Source organism: Cydia pomonella, chromosome 7 (genome assembly GCF_033807575.1).
Source record: "Cydia pomonella isolate Wapato2018A chromosome 7, ilCydPomo1, whole genome shotgun sequence".
Classification (NCBI taxonomy): Eukaryota; Metazoa; Arthropoda; class Insecta; order Lepidoptera; family Tortricidae; genus Cydia; species Cydia pomonella.
Window position 1 is genome coordinate 18,100,958 of NC_084709.1, and position 16,534 is coordinate 18,117,491.

Genomic DNA, 16,534 nt, shown 5'->3' on the forward strand with positions numbered 1-16,534 from the left:
GGGTGCGTGTGATTATTATCTTTTGATTTTTTTAAAGCGTTATTCATGTTTAGGTCGCCTATTTATTAGTGCATGTTTTAATTCCCAGATTACCTTCACAACAATAAATAGAAGTCATTAAAATCTTCATGATAAAAACAATTTTATATATATACAGATACTATTTATTGCTTTTTATATAGCTTTTTATATATTTGAAACATGATCTTTGGCACATCTGATTTTACTCCACAATCGCAATTAGTATAAATTGTAATCATATCACATATATCAGGCCAAAAAAACTATAAATACATGAATATATGACAGCCAAAGTTGTTATTACATCTATTCGATTGTCGGACACTTTCTGCTCCACAGCTCATTGCAGCGGTCTTGTTGATGGTAACCGGGAAACTACTGTCGGAATTATGCGGCGGATCCGTGCCTTTTGATTTTGAGCCTTTCCAAGGAAATAGTATGACGGCCAAGGATTATTCTCTCACGTTCACTCTCTAAAACAAAACAGTCAGATGTTAAACAATACTATAACCTATATCCCTAATTACTTACCTTGCTAATAGCTACCAGAGTTCTAAATTGCCCGCTAAAACAATGTTAGAATTTACATCTATGATGAATTTTGATTGGAATTTTGGACGCGATAGGACGGCCGTGGGACTTAAGAGGGCGGCAATATTAAATTTATGTAATTGAATTTGGCAATAGTACACTTATTTTATTTATAAGTTAAAATATTTCTTAACTTGGAATTATTGTTGTTTCTCAGTTTAATCCATTGTACGATTAAAGTTTAACTGAGTCTGTGCGGAGCCTCTGTGCGGTGGATTTTTAATTTTGAAAATGAATTAATAAATCTGTTTCAAGAACATAAATCGTTATTTAATAATTTTATATGAAAACTGATAGTTTTGCGTCAATGACTTAGGTCAATGTTGACAATGTTCTAAACGGCCAGACCCAAGTGCAAGGCTATGGAAGGTAGAGTTATCTGCACCTTCCGTATGCAAGGCTTTATGGAGGGTGTATGTGCCTCTGATCTCTATCGATTTTAGGAACATAGACAAAGATGAGACAAAGACAAACTGAAATAGGTAATAATTTATATAAAATAATAATAATTTACATATGGTAGTGTGACATAAATCAAAATATTTGATAAAAATAATTTTATTTGTTCCTAAAGTTGTATAGAAAAAGCCAGATAGGAGCAATGTTGCTGTAGCAAAATATTTTTATATTAATAACTGGTATCTATCCCAGGCGTCAAACCACACATGCGCAATTATGAAGCGTCATGTCAAGGAATAGAATCTCCATATACCAAGAAGTGTCCGACAAAAAACCATAAATAGGTGGCGCTACAATACCTAGAATACTTGAGAAAAAAATCTAATCATAGACAACGCACTTCACTCCGCCAATAACGCCTAGGTTCTTAGCTACTCTAGCGCTAATTCAGCGATCCGAGTTCAAATCTCGGTGGAACCTGACTTTTTGTATTTTTATATTTTCTATTACTTATTTAGGAATTTTAGAATACATATATTTAAATAATTATATGTATTATTAAATGTATTTTATAAATCTTAATTTAAAATATTTTTTGAAGTGAAACTTCTTATGCGACTTCCAACAAGGTTAATATAAACCATACCTCTTAATATAAACCATATGTATTTTAGAGCATTATTTTCATCTCCACATTGCGAAGTTTAACTTCTTCCGCGCGGAGGGACTCCACGCACAATTTTTTTTTAAAGTTTCCTTCAAGTAACAACGGCAACTTCTACAACGGAGAAATAATATTATAACCGACTTCAAAAAAAGGAGGACGTTCTCAATTTGTTATAAAGTTGTTCTTTGTAGTTGTTTTGTTTTGGAATAAATAATTTAAACCTTTTTTTCCTCTTGCGGAACTTTTTGAACCTAATTTGCCTAAAAACAATTATGGTAGTGATTATATTTATGGATTAGATGCTTTTTGAATCTATCAAAACAATGTCAACTATCAATCAACTATGTTGGTCAGAACTCAAGTTGACATACAAAATTAATGAATATTTATTTATAAAATTAACATTTACGTCTCAGTACTAAAATAATGTTTTGCCTTAACACGACTAATTATTTTAATCCCAGTTAAAAATGGGACTACATCAACTTGTAAATTATTTCTTGATTGTTCATGTATCACAAGCAGTTCTTAATTGCTTTGCATTCGATTTTGGGGACAGACATGTTAGAAGGTCACCATTTCCAGGCTTAAGAGATATTCAGCATTCATATTCTAATACTTACAGCAACACATCACATCAACCCTTTTATTGGAAACTAAAAAATGAAAACAGTCAAAATGATTACAAAGAAAGCAATTTTCTCTGGCGAAACGCAAAAACTGTTACAAACATAAAAACCTCCACTGCTCAGTCTAAACGAAGAAGTTATATGTCTGTGTTGCCCCGTCACACTTGTCTATCAACTACTGCTAGTTATATAGAATTCGATTATTTAGACGAGGATCAATACCAAAAGAATACCAGTTTGAAAAGGTTACATAGAGTTGATACTAATATCAGAGGAGCTATATTGGATCAATTCAAGACAAGGCTACGTTCCACTTTGCGCTCCCCTTCTAATTCATTACGTATTAACGATCCATACAATGCACAGGAATTGTTACCCATATCAAAACCTCCAAAAATTCTTCAAGAATCTGCTTTATTTTCTCATCACCAAGCTTTCAACAAGTTTAAAATTAAAAAAGTGGATAAACTGAAGAATAACATCGAAGTAAGTGATTTAATTAGCAATGAAGCATATTTGGGTAGAAAGCTTGCTACAGTAAAAGTGTCTCTGAAAGATTCCCAAATGCCAACGACAACTGTAAAACTACTGGTACAATCTACAACATCCGCATCAACTACTGTCTTCACATCTCCTGATGACAGAGTAAAATTCTTTGAAATATATGATACAAATACCTTACGACCTTCGAACAAAAGATTAAAATTAAATAGCAGCAGTATGCATCAAAGTCAGAAAATGCCAGAAATTATATCAATAACAGAAAATTTTACAAATAAAAGCAACGGAGAGAGTAACATTCCAAGTAAATTTTGGCGTCTTGATAACCCGATTAATGCAAGATTTGAGAGGAAATATAAGAATTTCAGAAAAAGGTCTTTTAAAGTGGATGGAAATTTAGATATTTTAAACGGAATTCCTGAAAGTAATGCTTCGGAATTACATGCCATTCCAAAAACATACAGTCATGAACAAACTTTCGTCTTCTCTAAAACAGAACCTTTAACAAGAACTGCCATGGCGAAATGGTCCAGCTATCCTTTTGCATCTGTTTACGTCTATAAACCGACGCAGGTAATGAATTTACATTGAATTGATCTAAATATTCTAATATCTATTCATAAAACATGTTTGCTGTAACATTACACAATTTTTACGGTTTTAACTCACGTGTTAGTCACTCGCGCGTTTTTAGTCACCTCGCACGTGACACAGCACGCAGTTTAGTACGTGAGTTAAAACCGTAAAATTCGTTTAATGTTTATTTTGTTTTGTTATGTTGTGTGTTTTGTGTTTATGTCTCACGAGCTCACGACAGTTTATATTCGATTATGTTTGCTATATTGAACTGTACAAAGCGATAGATTGGAACGGGAAATGAATTTTTTTCTTGTTTGATTACTGAGTAATTAATTATAGTCAGTTATTTCACTGATTGTAATACTACACCAGAATAAACGCATAGATAATAGATACCATTGGCTGTATGATTGGCCTATAGACCTGGCGATAAACTTAAAAAATGTAAAAAAAGTAAATGCCATTATCACAGCAAACTCATAATCACAATGGTCATAAACACCATATTCTCTACTGCCGCTTAAGTATTATGTGCCAATATCCCCCATTTTCAACATTTTACAATCAAACGAAGCGACAAAAAATTATATGTAACTGTCGAACCTGTAAACAACATTTTATGAGAATCGGTTGAGAAATTCGAGCTGTGCTTCAATAGCTCAACAGCAGCTGGAATTTATTCTGTACTCCTGAACAGCCGGACATTATGAAAGCACTAGCTTTAGCCCGCGGCTTCGCCCGCGTAAAGCAAAAAAAAGGTTCTCTGTTTGACCCGTATGTTTGTATGAACGCATGTAGGTATGTATGTTTGTCCGCGATTATTAGATTTAGAATCATGTTCTGAAAAATGCATGAAGTATTCCACAACTTTATACTTGTTAAAGTACATCCTTATGAACAACATTTTTAGCCATGTTTGAAAGAGGTAGGTAGAACCAAACTTTGAGGTGAACTTACACGGGAGCACGCCACATATAACGGAGCCCCTAGTAAATGTATTCGATTTCGTGACGTGACGTGCGCGTTTGCGTTAAGTCTTATTTAGTATGGGATTTAGAGACAGCGCGCCAAGCGGAACGTTTACACGCCCCGCAGCGCACGCGTAGTTCGGAAACTCAAAATCCCATACAAAATGACACTTAACGCAAACGCGTACGTCACGTTACGCCATCGAATAAATTACTGAACGTGGGAGAAACAGTCCTGTCGTAATATCTATTACTTCTATTAGGATAACGCGGGTCTCGTTCCATACCTCAAAAGCTAAAAAAGAACCCTTATTGGATCACGTGTGGCATGTCTGTCAATCCATCTGTTACAACCAATTTCCTCCGAAACTACTGGACCGATTGAATTGCAATTCAGCAAAAATACATTCAACATTTTTCATGTTCACAATATTACGTGCCAAATTTGGAATCTCTAGAACCAGCGGTTTAGGCTGTGCATTGATATGTCAGTCAGTCAGTCAGTTTCTTCCTTTATATATTTAGATTTTTGCTCAAGCTGAAACAAAAACAAATCAATCACCCACTCAAATTATTACCTAAATAATAACAATATACCTTAGACAAACTTAAGAGATTTCAACGTTTGATATGAAAAATATTATTTATGATTTCCCTTTTAGACACATTGCGATGCATCAGGTATAAGTCCGCACTGGCTGCTAGCTGCCGGATCCTGCCTGTCGCGACATAACTTGGAATACTCGATCGACGAAAGATCGGCGTATGTGACGTACTGCGGAGAGCACTGGCGATCGCCTGAGCGTATCGCTTATGTCAAAAGAATCGTGGTACATCCTAAATTCAACCCAAGGGATAAAGTTAGAAGACTTCTTTTTAACATTGGTAAGGCAATTTTCAAAACAATTGGTTATTGTTCCACCCAATTGCAATGTAATAATATGTATATATAATAGTTTTATTTTATATTTACGTTACTTATTGTCTTGAAGTAATATTATATTATGTTCATGATAAGGATGATCACTGATAGACATCATGTGGTGGTTATAGACTGTGCGGTGGTGAGGTGTTTAATTTTAATTTAGTTTGCGAGTTCTAAATTATATCAGCTTAACGGTCTAAACTAAATGTACATAGTAACATAACTAGTAACTTTCCATTTTCATTAAATAAACTAAATTTGAGTCAAATTTTCTAATTAGGAAAACTCCAAAGCTTCGTACTTAATTAACTTTTGGCCCTCTGAGACTTCCATATTTACAAGCTTTTATTTAACTTGCCCTGTTACTACGTAAGTACGGTAAAGGGCCGCGTAGCCAACGTGCAAATCGCTTACGCTCCGTAGCGATCGAAAGGCAACTGTCACTGTCGCACTAATATGGACGAGTGATAAAGAGACACAAAGCGTTTCGTTGTCGAAGCGATAGCGATTGTCACCTTGGCTAGGCCGGCTGTTTCGGCAGGTTAAGACTCTTGAGAATTTGTTTATTTTTTTAAATATAACTAAGCATGATAATACCTTGAAAGCTTTTGAGTAAGTTATATTAATTCGTTGGTAGTAATTTAATGTATAAACTATAGAGTTTTAGTTAAAACTTATTTCTTAACCGACTTCAATTTCATAGAAGGAGGAGGTTCTGTATTCGGTTGTAGCAATTTTTTTTTATGTATGTACACCGATTACTCCGACACCTGTAGTCCGATTTGAATGATTCTTTTTTTATTTGAAAGGTTTGAAAGATGGTCCCATAATATTTTTGGTTCTGATCTGATGATGGAATCCACGAGGAATTGAGGGAACTCCTCAATTTTTGAAGGCACATAAATGGCGATTTGACTGTATTCTTAAGCAACTGAAGCATTTCCTCTTGTAAACTACCAATTTGATGTAGTGCAAATGTAGCTTTACCACAAGTTTGACTCTATATATTTTCTATACATCTCGCTCGCACTAATAGGATGCCGGTACGAGCGAGATGCATGGAAAATAAGTTACACTATAGTAAATACTCGTATGTCAGTGTCAAACTCATGGTAAGTCTTCTTACTGATTATGAAGACCACGGGCGATACGTGGAACTTACCTGCTATAATTGATACAGAGTTTTTATCTTATGCTAATTTACTCAATAGTGTGGCCAATTACAGCTTTTCCTGTTTAACTTGCATTGTGTCAAGATTCCAACTTCGGGACCCTCAGGACGAATCCGGACTTGACTTATGAATGTCATATACATTCCGTGGTACAGTCAGTGTCAAATACTTTGTAGCAACCAAAGTAGCCAAATAGTTCGGTACACCATATATTTAGTTGGTGTACCAAACTATTTGGCCACTTTGACTGCTACAAAGTATTTGACGCTGACTGTACTTACAGGGTTGATCCAAGTGTCGAATTCAATGTCCACATCTTGTCCTCGTTGGGCACCAATCGCAATGATGTCTCATCAGTTCTCTGCGAGCTCGGCGGGTACTATGGCCTCTGCAGTTGGCTGGGGTTTAGACAGGTGATTTTAGATTTTAATTTTAATTCAGGGTGATAAGACTCTATTAATATTCAATATTTTCCTTGCGTTGTCCCAGCATTTTGCCAAGGCTCATGTGAGTCTGGGGTACGCTTGGCAATTAATCTTAAGAATCAGCGTAGGCACTAGTTTTTACGAAAGCGACTGCCATCCGAGCTTCTAACCCAGAGGGTAAACTAGGCCTTATTGCGATTAGTCCGGTTTCCTCACGATATTTTCCTTCCCTGAAAAACTCATTGGTACGAGGTACGAGCCGGGGTTTGAAACCGCGACCTCCGAATTGCAAGTCGCACGCTCTTACCGCTAGGCTACCAGCGCTTATGTATTAATATACCAGATTTAATACAATATAGTCAATTAGACAATAATATTAAAATGTAGGTACTATTGTATTGTTCAGATACGGATCTAAATACACGACTGAAAAGTTGCCACACTGGCCGCTTACTGTATACGAAGCTCTGGTCTATCACAACACATGCCCAGGGAGTTCCACGTTTAGGTAAATATACAGAAATTATAATTCAATCGAATATTCAAATCAAAGATAGGTTTCACAGCTATGAACGTTTATTGGGAGAGTTATTAAATAATACGTATGACAACCGAAACACGTTAATTACCTATTTTTTTAACTAAACAACTAGCCTGAAAATAATGAGCTGATAGGAACCCTGAAATAACCATTACTATGTATTCTACGTCGAATTTCGGGCTGAATTTATATGTATTTTTTCAGATACCTATGTAATTTTGTCTTAATTAAGTATTGTTACTTATATATCATGACATGAATCAAGCGAGAAATAGCTAGGGTTTGGTGGCGTCTTCTGATACTGTTTTACTGCATTCTTCTGACCAGTGATCACTTACTGCGTATAGCTTAGCATCAATTTTTTTCGCTACAAGTATTCAATTAAGGCGCCTTTCAATGCATACGTAACATATGCACGTAACATATACGATTTGACGACCGGTTTGGCCTAGTAGGTAGTGACCCTGCCTACGAAGCTGATGGTCCCGGGTTCAAATCCTGGTAAGGGCATTTATTCGTGTGATGAGCATGGATGTTTGTTCCTGAGTCATGGATGTTTTCTATGTATTTAAGTATTTATACATATTTATATATTATATATATCGTGTTTATATATGTCGTTACTGTGGGACTTAGTCAATTTGTGTAATAATGTCCTATCATATTTATTTATGCACGTTTTTGTTGTACAGCATGGCGAAACGCCAAGATGGCAGTGGCGCCAGCAATGTCTACTGTCTCCTGCTGCCGGTGTACACTGGAGAAGAAAACGATTCCGTGCACGGCGGACTGTTGCTGGTCGATGGAAAGCTGATAGCACTATATTTGCAGGTACTTTTTTGCTGTTGAAATTGTAGATGACTGTTTCTTCACATGAACGTAATTCTCTTCTTTTTAACTGGATAATAACTATTTGTATATATTTATTTGTATGGCAAATTTCAAAATCAATCACACGACGTCTATGCGGGAAAGCCGTCTAGCCGTGTGAACGATTTTGTAAGTTGCCAAAAGAATTTCGCTGTCACTACGGTATTCCACAAAATCCCGTTAACAGTATAGGGGGAAAAATAACACCGTGTGAACCTAGTCATATATACCTATTTCATTTAGATAACTAATACATTTTTCGATTACTTATAAAAATAAAAACGGACCAACGTGGTACGCTATTTTATAAATATTCGCCTAAAGCCTTTCTCTCGGTTAAGGGTAGATTGGTGCCCCATTCAATAACCTATTTATTAAAGAATGGGTGTAGTTTAGTAATTGCCATCTTAAAATTGTTCTCTTCGAATCTGCATTCCATAATCATAAATTTCTTTAACCGAGGCGATGCACTTGGCCTGTGAATATATAATTCCAGGATACATATGTTTCCCAAAATCGCTGTCTAAAATTATTGATGGTGAAACACAAACTAGTTATAAATAATAAATAGCATAAATCGATAAGTAAGCCGATCGCATAAACATCCTGAGAAGTAAACTGATAAAGAAAACAATCTGCAGTCTACATACAATATTGCTGCCAACGATCGACCAACATTAGTTGGATAGACATCCAATTACGTTCTGCGTTTTGCCTAGGGTTTGGAATCCAAATCCGGAATGTATGAAATTATCCGGATCTGGATCCAGATACCTGGATCTTCCCATACATTCCAGATCCGTTGTGTAAACACTAGTTTTGCCTAAGGTTCTACGGAGTTGTACGCAATAAATATGTATAATATTTTTTCACAAAAGATACATTTATAATAATTAGGAGAGTCCCGTTTTTATTAATATAATAATATCACAGAAAAAGATCATCGTTTCGCGAAAGACTAAATATGATATTTTTTATTTTGTTTTAGCCTTTTGAAGTCAGTTTATTTATTTATCCGTCATATTTAAATTTGAATTAAAACGATATCTATCATATACTATACTTTCTACTCACTTTCTTGTAGATTTCAATAAAAAATCAATTAAAATAAAGAAAGTATATTTTAAAAAATCTTTGTCTAACCATATTACGGCTTAACATAGGCTGCGTTTCCACCAGAGACGAACGAGGATGCGTAGCGAGGGAGGTGTTTATTAAGAAGGAATACTTATACTCGTAGAACCACTACATTTGTTTTCCTCGTTCATCGTGCAGTCGCTGTCCGTCCGTCCGTCCATCCGTCTGTCACCAGGCTGTATCTCATGACATGAACCGTGATAGCTAGACAGTTGAAATTTTCACAGATGATGTATTTCTGTTGCCACTATAACAACAAATACTAAAAACAGCATAAAATAAATATTTAAGGGGGCCTCCTATACAACAAACATATTTTTCTTGCCGTTTTTATAAATAATGGTACGGAACCCTTCGTGCGCGATTCCGACTCGCAGTTACCCGGTTTTATTAAAAAATCCCTCGCTTCGCATTCTCGCATATGGAAACGAAACCCAAATGTTGTTGCTGGCTGACCTATTTATGTAAGATTGGAAAGGAATAAGTTACCCTGATACCCTAACACCCTATTTAAACTTTTAATCCTAAATGTACGCACAAGAAACGTAGACTTAGAAAACAATATCAGATTGAACTTTTCAATTAATCCTTAGATTAAAAAACAGACATAAAATTTCTTAATTCATCTGAAGGTTTTTTCTTAATTTAACACCGTCATTTGTAATTATCTCTAGGAGGAAAAAAATCAGATTAATCCGATTCGAAAATTCGGTTCTGATTATGGCACCCCAAGACAGGCAGACTACCGGTCTGGTCTAGTGGGCAGTGACCCTGCTTATGAAACCGTAGCTTGAAATCTAGTTTCGAATCCCGGTAAGGGCATTTATTCATGTGATGAGCACGGATATTTGTTAAGTATTAGCTGAGTTTTGGAAGTAAAAATAGTTTATGTCATACCCTTTACCTTTATAAGGCACAGGGAATATATTTCCCACCTAACTTTGAACTTATTTCAAAATAATCAATTAGGTACATAACATTTTACTGTTTACATAATCAATCAGCTTCATGCGGCCAAGTCTTCAGTCTTTCCATAGCAGTTATAGTCAGCGTGTCTACCGCCTCAGTGCAAAGGCTCCCTGTTAATCGATTATACTGGCCGCCCGGCCAATAAAAGCAGTCGGTGGCAATTATCTTAGTCAGCATTATTTTTAAATTAAATCCGTTCCATGCTCCGCCAGCACTCTAACTATCATTCGCTTAAATTGGCTGACGCTGACTTTTGACTGCACATGCATAAACGGTTACTGGCAAAAACGCGTAGAAATTATTTTTATAATATATTGGAAGACTGGACCTAAGTATTACATTAATTTGTAATCGTCGGGTATAATTTTGAAAAATTCGAATTTTCACTACTGCAACTCCAATGGCACTGGCAATTTCTTAGTGTCACAGATACATTAGATTCTGACTATAGTATATTTGTTATGCTGACGCTCTATAGTTATTTGAGTAACTGTGAATCAATTTCAGGAAGAACGTCGTGCCTGGGGCAGTCAGTCAGCGCAGTACACGGGTGTGTGGCGGCTCCTCCCTTGGATAACAGACGTAGCGTACGAGCATGACGACGCGGAAATCACTTTGGACGTATAGGGAGTTTTTGGAGTAATATATATAGTAAGTAGGTTAAGTATTTCTAAATCACAATAAGTTCTACTAGACAAAACTTGAAACGCAGACAGTCATTTTTTGTCTCTCAAAATTTATACATTCCCTTATCGTAATGTGACTAACTACTAGCAGTCGTTTAGGTCTTTTAGTGTCCTGTTCAGAAATTGGCAATACTATAGCCTTTTTAAATGGGAAGGGTAGATTAACATATGATTTTTTTTCATTACATGCCATTGACGTTTCTGACGAATCCTTTTTTAACAAAACTAACTTGAACTCTAATAGGCCAAAACATAGCTTAGAATATCCTACCAATTTGTATATTTTCTCAATTTCGGTATCTTTTTTTTATGTAGTGTACAATAAATAATTTTATTATTATTAATATCTCTATAGATGATAGTGCAGTCCTTAGTGTTGCCAATCATTGATTATGGTGATATGTGTACTACCAATGTCACTCAAGAATCACTTAATAAACTAGACCGTCTCCTCAATAATTGCATTAGATTTATATTCGGACTTCGTAAATATGATCGTGTTTCCTTTTACCGTCGGCAACTAAATTAGCTTCCCATACGTCGTCGTAGGTCGTTCCGAATCCTTTGTGTTCTGTATTCTATCCTATTTGAGCCTTCTGCTCCTGCATATCTCAAAAGTAAATTCGTATTCAATGCTCCTCGTCTAGGGTGCGAGCTGCGTACCTCCCGTATTCTCAAACTGAACATACCGTCTCACGGCACTGGATTTATGACCAATTCTTTCGCCGTCCAGGCTAGTCGTCTTTAGAATTCACTCGCTCTTAAACACCAGAGAAGCTCCAAGTAAGTTTTCGTTCAAGCGTATGTATGTGTGTCTTATATTTATAGTATGTATGTATGTTTGTATTTATATGATATATATGTAGTTTATAAGTATATTAGGTTGCTTTTCTTTTTAATTCATTGATTTTTTTTTTCTCTCTGCACCAATTGTAAGTGTCTCTGTTTGGCCTTATGGTTGACTGGTAGAGAATGCCATTTGGCATTAAGTCCGCCATTTGTACATTATTGTATATATTTTGTGCAATAAAGTTTAAATAAAAAAATAATCAGGAAAATATACAATATTATGTAATCAAAATAAAAAGATACATTTTAATATCGTTGAGTTTATTTATGTAAAACGGGACTCAATTGCAATAGAGTTTGACCCTACTTATCGACCGAATCGATTCCGTTCGTGTCAAATCGTTTCAGTCGCGTCTAGGGAGTGCAATCTTGCAGCATAATCATTGATCTCGGTATTTGCAAGATTCAAGAGGTCCAATCTCGCAAGATCTTATTTTACGAGATCTCGCAAATCTACGATTTCTTTTTAATATTCTATTGAAACTGAGTAAAGTATTGTTCTAGGGACAAAATAATGCATAATTAGTTAAGGGGCTCCCTAGCGCCAATGACCTTTGATTAAAATCCCTGAGTTTTCTAATGTTTTTTGTAGCGTGTCATATTAAGAGCAACAGCTTTAAGCAATATAGTATCCCATATTTACTTCAAAGTTCACTGTCTTCAAGATATTTGGCATCAAAGTTGAACAATTTCAAGCCAAAAAACTGGTTTTCTGGCCAGACCTTTTCTGTTAATTAGTTTAAAATTAAAATCTCTGGCCAGTTTTCAGAGACATCAAATACGAATCCAAATGTGTAGATTTTGTACATGTAAAATCCTTCACAGCAATCGAGTAACGAAAAAAGTGTTTCTTTAGACAATAAAAAAAAATGTAAGTGTTCATTCCTTTCAAAATCCAGCAGACCAGAATGAAGATAAAAGATTGAAGAACCGATAGCCGTTTGTCTTATAATTCTATCCATAGTGCAAATGTAGGAGTAACGACTCAAAACTTGTCTAAAATCGATGAAAACCGCGGGGTGCCCCTTAACTCCGTCAGGATTGACACTAGTGCTACGCGCCGTCCATGGAATCCCTAGCACCTTCCGCCAATACCACATCTCAAATGCATCAATTCTATCTGAGTACTCGCTTTCAGAGTCCAGGTTTCCGAACCGTACAGAAATATAAAAAACGGTACGCATTAGCTTGATTTGGGTTGAATTGGTTGTTTCCTCCGTTTGCCAAATCTTCTCTAAACGCCTTACCGCGGCTTTTGAGCTCTTCTGATCGCCGTTCACGGTAATTAGTGATCTGATGTAAATGAAGTCCAGGGTGCCTAGACTCCGTGCCAATCGTTTACGCTCCGTAGCGTAGCGCAGTCATATCTTTCTATCACTCTTCCGTATTAGTGCGACAGAGTCGACAGAGACAGCTGCGTTTTGTTAACTATGGAGCGAAAATGATTGGCACGTTGGCTATGCACCCTGTTCAGTATACAAATGTGATAGTTTTCCAGTTCAGTTTAACGGGTCTGTCCTTTGCGCAAACATCAGCTTGGGCTCGGATTTTTTTATTTATTTATTTATTTATTTATTTATTTATTGTTCGGAGAACCAACAGCTATAAATTGTACAATAGTTATATATATAGATAACAAAGAGCCAATTATAGGTTCCCACCGGTAGCAACAGGTTAACAGATAATTGGTGGTTAGCACTAGATTTTTTTTTTTTTTTTTTACAACGTGTTACCACTAATATTTTTAAATATTAATACTTATTATATTATATACTGAACAAAGAAACCAAAACTTATTAGTAATCTTAATACGTTAATCGATACAATAATATGCCAACACATACGACTCGCTCACTCAAGTAATTTGTCTGTTAGAATCCGTCTTATAGTTGTGATGTTGCTATTAAAAACGTCTATATCCCGCTCCTTCGTTAGTTCATTTAGACTTTTACCAGCTCGTAGTAGAAAGCTATTCTTTCTGTAATTACGTGATGAAAAAGGAATTGAGAGGGGAGGGAAGTATCTTTTAGACCTAGATGGAGTATTGAAGGAGAGCTTAGCGAGCAATTCAGGACAATCAATGTTACCATTTAAAATATTAAGTATATAAGTAATATCTGCAATCTGTCGAGTTAAGTAGTCAAGTATAATTAACTCATCAAGTGAGCAGAGCATTGAAATGTGCATTCTTTCTATATACGAAGAAAAGTACCTACCCGATTTAAATGACGATGTTAGCACACCAGATAATATCAGACTATCAGATAATATTTGCAAGTGACATATTATGTCTACTAAATGCAAAAGGAAAAATATTTCGTGTCTAATATAATGCTGCCGTGCTACAAACAATCACGATGTCATGGTACGGCTGGTGTTTAATGATACATGATGTGTTCCAGCCAATTTCCCGATTTAAAAAATAAATAAAATAAATTAACCTTTATGTCAAGCTCATCAGGCTCATACATAGTGTTACTTGCAAATGATACAATAACAAAAAAACTTAAAACTATGTTAGTAATAATACAACCTAGGCAATTACAACGGTTGACTGATACTGGGCTTGTGAAGTCCGCAACAGTGCACAATATGCCGTGTATATATATGTATGTCCGCAATCATACTTAGTATGATGTTAGGGCTGGCGCGCACGCGCCGTACCAGCGATGCGGCTCGCAGGCGCACTGCAGCTGTTTTAATAGTACATTACGATACAAGTGCGATAAATAGGAAATTCGAAACGAGTGGCGATAAATTAAAACACGACCGAAAGGAGTGATTTAAATCGACACGAGTTGCGAATAACCTATTCGCACATGTATCGTACAACGTTTTACATTACATATGGCCCTTTAAATGTTTTACACAGTAACGTAATATACTAATTTTCGCACTAGTGCAGTAAAGTAGCACCATGTGTACTGTAAAACAAGTTACGCGCGCGTCAGCCAACATCTGTGAGGCACTGCATAAGCGCGGCAGCCCCATCAACGCCGGAACGCATTATTATATTGAACTTGTAGTGCCTTGTACATACGACGCTTTTGTAAATTTGTTCCACAGGCTTCCAGCGTCTTCCGCTCTACACCACCCGTGATGAAGCTTTAAGATGAAAAAGCTTAGCTTTATCTCTTGATTCCTTTTCCCTCCATTTCCCGCATTTTAGCACAGCTCCATTTTATGTAGTAATTTACACGAAAAGACAACATGGTGTTCGGAAATGGAATTTGCGAAGTAATAACGAATAGCATGCTTACGCTCGATTTGTGAAATAATTGAGTTTAGCGGAAAATTCAAAGTTTACGCACATTTTTCGTTTTTGTGTTATTTGATTTATACGTTTTTTTATGTTTTTAAACTTCGTTTTGTGTTTTGTAATTCCTTTAAATATTTGAGTTAGGTATTGTTCTAAGCTTATTAAAAAATAATAATGGTGCATTAAATTTATACACGTTTCTTAGGTGCGTATTCATTTTTGTATTTTTTCTACATTCAGCATTAAATAAATAATCTCAGCCAAAGTTTTCCCGTAGTAAGTTAGGTGTATTGCAAATACATTTGGCCATTGGCTGCCATTTCCTTCTGACTACAGTGTCAGCATCAGCACATTAACTGAATTATAAATTAAGACTAGAAGATTAAATTACAACAGTAGACAGTCGTGATTTAAAGAGACTGAATAAAGGTTTGAGACCCTCAAATGGAATGTTTCCTCAGAAATTTCGAAATAAACATTGAAGTTGCCGGTGAACATTTGAGTATGTAGATAAGTACCAAATGTATATACATATATGTGATAACCTGGGGACACGGTAATGCCCCCGCGAAGACGACCAAAGTTAAGCGCAATGGCATTACCTACCTTTCTCGAAGCACTTCGTCATTTTTTTAAACTTTGAAATTGAATCTTTCAACTTTCGACCTATTTGTTAGTACAAGAACTATAACAGAAAAGTAATGGAATAATAATAATTTATATTTTAGATAAGATTATAATTACATAGTTCTAATCCCAAATCAGGACATAAACAAAGGGTGTAAAAAAAAACAAATGAATAGAAATTTAGAGAGACTTTATTTACTATAAACTTTGAAGCTATCACATTCAGTATCTTAACCGCATATGAACATCTTGAGAACTTTGCACAATGCCTTGATACTATATTTTATGAACGAATAAATAGTCACAGTAGACACGTTATGTGAGCGCACTGAGCGAGCTGGATCAGACACACTTATACCTGGCGAAGATTCACAAGTAGATTGCAGGTAGAAAATGCGTTCTTTTGTTAAAAATTCGAGCCCCTAGGCTTAAGACGGAAGAATAACTTTGCGATCCTAACAAAATAACGGTACTTTTTCTATGAATTTCCATTCGGGAGAAAACGGTTTCCACTAACTAAATCGTAACTTTGATTTTGATGTCGATCGCTTCAACATAATATATTGTAGGTTTATAGGTTTTGTTTTTTTTTGTATTGCAAATTTTGTAAAAAAGGAAGACCTATACACCTACTGTTTCATTGTGTCTATAATATACTAAAAAATCATGGAGAATGGAAATATTTAGAAGTGGAAAAATATTTTCCCTTTTTCTATGGA

The 16,534-nt window shown here is 35.6% G+C and overlaps 1 protein-coding gene across 1 annotated transcript; it reads left to right on the forward strand.

Moving 5' to 3' along the window:
* The first annotated feature begins 1,583 nt into the window (after positions 1-1,583).
* Positions 1,584-15,456, forward strand: LOC133520041 (uncharacterized). Its single transcript, XM_061854303.1, has 7 exons — positions 1,584-3,381; positions 5,018-5,240; positions 6,736-6,865; positions 7,284-7,385; positions 8,111-8,249; positions 10,902-11,045; positions 14,996-15,456. Exons 1-6 carry the CDS (start codon positions 2,149-2,151, stop codon positions 11,019-11,021), a joined length of 1,947 nt encoding a protein of 648 aa, XP_061710287.1. The 5' UTR covers positions 1,584-2,148; the 3' UTR covers positions 11,022-11,045; positions 14,996-15,456.
* The last annotated feature ends 1,078 nt before the right edge of the window (positions 15,457-16,534 follow it).